At 37.2% G+C, this 4021-nt stretch overlaps 1 protein-coding gene across 2 annotated transcripts in view; it reads left to right on the plus strand.

Moving 5' to 3' along the window:
* The window catches only part of NOX4 (NADPH oxidase 4), a 167558-nt gene that overhangs the window by 105512 nt on the left and 58025 nt on the right, over positions 1-4021 (plus strand). For both annotated transcript variants that reach the window (XM_006759759.1, XM_015561349.1), the window contains one exon: positions 861-942. In XM_006759759.1, the coding sequence (XP_006759822.1) occupies positions 861-942 (82 nt within the window). The remainder of the gene's footprint in view (positions 1-860; positions 943-4021) is intronic.

Raw genomic sequence — 4021 nt, forward strand, 5'->3', positions numbered from 1 at the left:
TCATTTCTTAGTAGTTGTTTATTTAACTCAACAGAAGAATGATATTCTTCTATATATGTATTCTGTTGCTATTTTCCACTCAACAACATACTAATATGATTCACTATGTTTTTATTTGTAACTGATTTCATTCAGTTTTATTTCAATTAATATTCCATTGTGTGAATATACCACATATTGTCCATTCTCCTGACAGTGGGCAGTTCAGTTGTTTATATTGTGCAGTTGTGAACAGTGGCTGCTATGAACATTTTTACCTGCTGCCTAAGACATATCTGAAGGTTTCTTCAGAGTTTATATCTGGGAATGGAAATATTGGCTCCTAGTGTGTGCAAGGGTTAAACTTGAAAGATAATGCCAAATCGTTTTTCCAAAGCTATTGGGCCAACTTGAATTCCCGCCAGAAGCATAGAAAGCTCACATTGATCTATATTTTTTCTAACACTTTGTCTTGTGAGATTAATTTCTGTCAATTCCATGCCATGTAACGTGAATGCTATCTAATGGTGTGTGATTTTGGTTTGCATTTCAAAGGTTACTAATGAGATTGTGCATCTCTTGGGATATTTAGTGGTCATGTCTATTTTATCTAATCTTTCAATTATAAGGTTTTATGGGTCTAAACTAGTAAATACTTGATATTTTTATATTCGCAGTTGTGGTGTCTTAATCATAAAAAGATATATAATCATTAAAGTTAAATAGATATAATTTAGTAGTATAGAGATCAGTGAGTAAACTTCTAATAAAGGATGCACAGTCAAATAGTTAACAAATGTGAGAGAAGAGGAAATAATTCTATTTTGAAATTATTTTCATGACATTTTTTTACAGCTTGGTGTTCATTTTTCTTTTGACAGAACGATTTCGAGATTTACTACTCCCTTCATCTAGTCAAGACTCTGAGATTCTGCCCTTCATTCAGTCTAGAAAATATCCCAAGTAAGCAATAGGAGTGACTGGGTATTGAAAAGGGAGTGGGCAAGTAAGTAATGGGAGAGATTTGGGAGGACAAAGATAAAATGTGTTCTTTCTTAAGATCTCTGAAAAAGCCAGAATTACTTAGCCTAACTAATTTGGGCATCTTTTGCAATATAATGTCCCAGGCTCTGCACAGCTGGGTCAGAGAAAAAAAGACTCGCTTGCAAGTGCAGCCAGCTGTGGCTGGGAACTGTTGAGAGTGCAAACCAAACGGTCTGCGTCAGTGTCTGGCTGCGTGTTTCTCTTTGCTTGGTGCTGTATCAACAGACACAGACACTCTGAGTGTCCGTCTGGTTTCCTGTTTCTATTCTTTAAAAAATGCAAGGGTCTATTCATATTGTATAAGTGGTTTTCAAATACCCATGTGCTAGATGTGATTTTAGCAATTTCCACAGATTTCCTCTGTACTGTATAGTTATGAGAAGTGTTATCTCCTGGTCCTTTCTAAATGGGAGCAGACCTTGACTCCCTTAGATGCCACAGGTGTACTAATTTGGCTGAAGGAATAGTCCTTCATCTTTGCAGAGAATAAAGAGTTACCAGGGATTTTTGTTTTGTTTTCAATTAGGCATCCTCTTTCTAAAGGCTAGTAGATGCTGCTATCTTGATGCTTCCTGGGGAAGCTCCAAGCTCCCTCTACTCTGTGAATGTCTGACACTCTTTACTAGCTAGTATGCAAGAGGCTAAAGAATGAATAAACTAATATCGTAAATAAAAAAGAAAGGTCACCAAGTTAAAGAGCTAAAGCTTGGTTCACACATTTTTCATCAAAACTAATCACTATGCTAAATGATTCCTTCTTTGGTTGGTTGGGCAGTTTATTCAGGTAGTCACTGAATTTCTCTTTCTAGGGTAACCTTTCCCCCTAATAATTAGCTTTAATAATATTTACTTAACTCTCAAAACAAAAATAAATATAGAATTCAAATTATTTGTTCATTGTTTTATATATGAATCCCTATTTAATCTCTAGCAATAATCTTGCAATGCCCTTACAACACACAGGGACACACATGTGCCTGGATAGCCTGGTATTGATACATTCCTCTTCCATGTACATATTGAAGTCTAGATGACAAAATAGGGTGTAAAGCAAAATCATAATTTTATTTTAAGAAATATACACAGAAAGGACCAGGATGTTATTGCTCACTGAGAAGTTAACAGTGGTAGCCCTGGGGGTGTTTTCACAGGGATTTCACTTCTCGCCTCTGCGTTCTCCCGCAGCATCAGGTACCGTTCTCATCCCATTCATCTTGCACTGCTGGTCACGAGAGCACCGGGCCTTGGCAGAACGACCGCGGAGGAGAGTCCTTGCACACGAGTATTTGAGGCACTCCTCCTGTACGCCACTGGCCGGAGTTCCTGAATGTGGCTTCTAAGCTAGTGTTTCCCAAACTTGGCCAATCATTAGTGTCACCGAAGTCACATATTAAAAAATCCCCCCCCCCCCAGCCGGTTTGGCTCAGTGGATAGAGAGCCTGCGGACTGAAGGGTTCCTGGTTCCATTCCAGCCAAGGGCACATGCTTGGGTTGCGGGTTAGATCCCCAGTGGGGGCAAGCAGGAGGCAGCCGATCAATGATTCTCTCTCATCATTGATGTTTCTATCTCTCTCTCCTTCTCCCTTTCTCTCTGAAATCAATAAAGAAATATATTTTTAAAAATTAAAAAAAATACTTAAAACCCAGTTTACACATGAGAGTACTCCACTCTAACTGCAGGTTTTCTTATTATTCATTTAAAATTCTATACAGAATTAACTAGGTTTGCCCATTTCCAGAATCTTAGGGAAATAGATTATTGACCCGTCTTGGAGGATAGCTCTTATATCAGCATAACTTTTGTCAACCTGCCCTTATTAATACACAGGGAAGTTTGTTTATTCACTATTTCTAGATTATTACTAACACTAGTGTGACACATTGCTTTGGTGGCCATTTAACATTTCTATGAGGTTCAGTTCTCTAAAGCATCAAATGAAAGCATGCTAATTAAAGATTTCTGGGTCTGTGTAATATTTATATAAAAATCCTAAATTAAATAGAGTTTGTTTCTTTAAGTTAAATAATATTAAACTTCACATTTTCCCATTGCACATTTAATGTCTACATAGGCAGTAGAATTTTAGAAGGTGTTAGTGGAAGAGAGGGGGGTAAAATAGAATTCTGTTTGTGCTGTGCCCAGGGAAGGGCATGGGCACGGAAGCAATGCCCATGTGAAAATTGCTGGGGAAGGAGAAGAGAGAGCTATGATAAGGGCCAATTAACAAATACAAGCGGGCAGGGATTTATGTGTGTCTCATTCTAATTTAAACAAATTTTGGATTATTTATCCTTTGAAATATCCTCCTTTATTCTCATTAATATTCACTCTCAAGTATACTATTCTCATTTATTCATTATTGAAGATAACTAAAAACAAAGGAACTTCCCATTTTGTGACACACAAAAATTTCTGGAAAGCTGAACATTTAATCAAAGCGTTATTATTTGTTGCTTTTATCTCAGCACAGTATACCTATTTATTCTGAGATATTTTCTATGAATATAGTCTTTCTTCATGAGAGCTATGTTTTCAGAGCTAACACATGGGTGAAGAAGCAAGTTATTTGCCCCATGTTACATAGTGTCACAGAGCATATTGTAGCCAGCCTTTCCGTGAGACTCACTCGACACTGGTTAATGTAGCTGTTGAAGGGACTGTGGTAATTTGGATTGGGGTGGGTTCTCTAGTTAGCATAGTATTTATAACCTAAAGCATCTTGTTACCAAGAGACACCTAATAGGTAATGGCACACAGTAAAAGGTAAAGGGTATTCTTTATTTAAAAAGGGGGAAAGATAAAAAAGAATAAAAAGAGAAAATTAATCGTGAAGAACTAGCTCTTGAAATGTATGTGTGTGCGCGCATGTGCACTCACCCACCTTTTAAGGGAAAGCCATTTAAAAACAGATGTTACATGCGATGGTGGTAGGAAACATTTTTCTAAAACATATTGTCCACTAATCACATTATTACCTTTGTGAACTTGCACTTGACC

Source organism: Myotis davidii, unplaced genomic scaffold (genome assembly GCF_000327345.1).
Source record: "Myotis davidii unplaced genomic scaffold, ASM32734v1 scaffold657, whole genome shotgun sequence".
Taxonomy (NCBI): Eukaryota; Metazoa; Chordata; class Mammalia; order Chiroptera; family Vespertilionidae; genus Myotis; species Myotis davidii.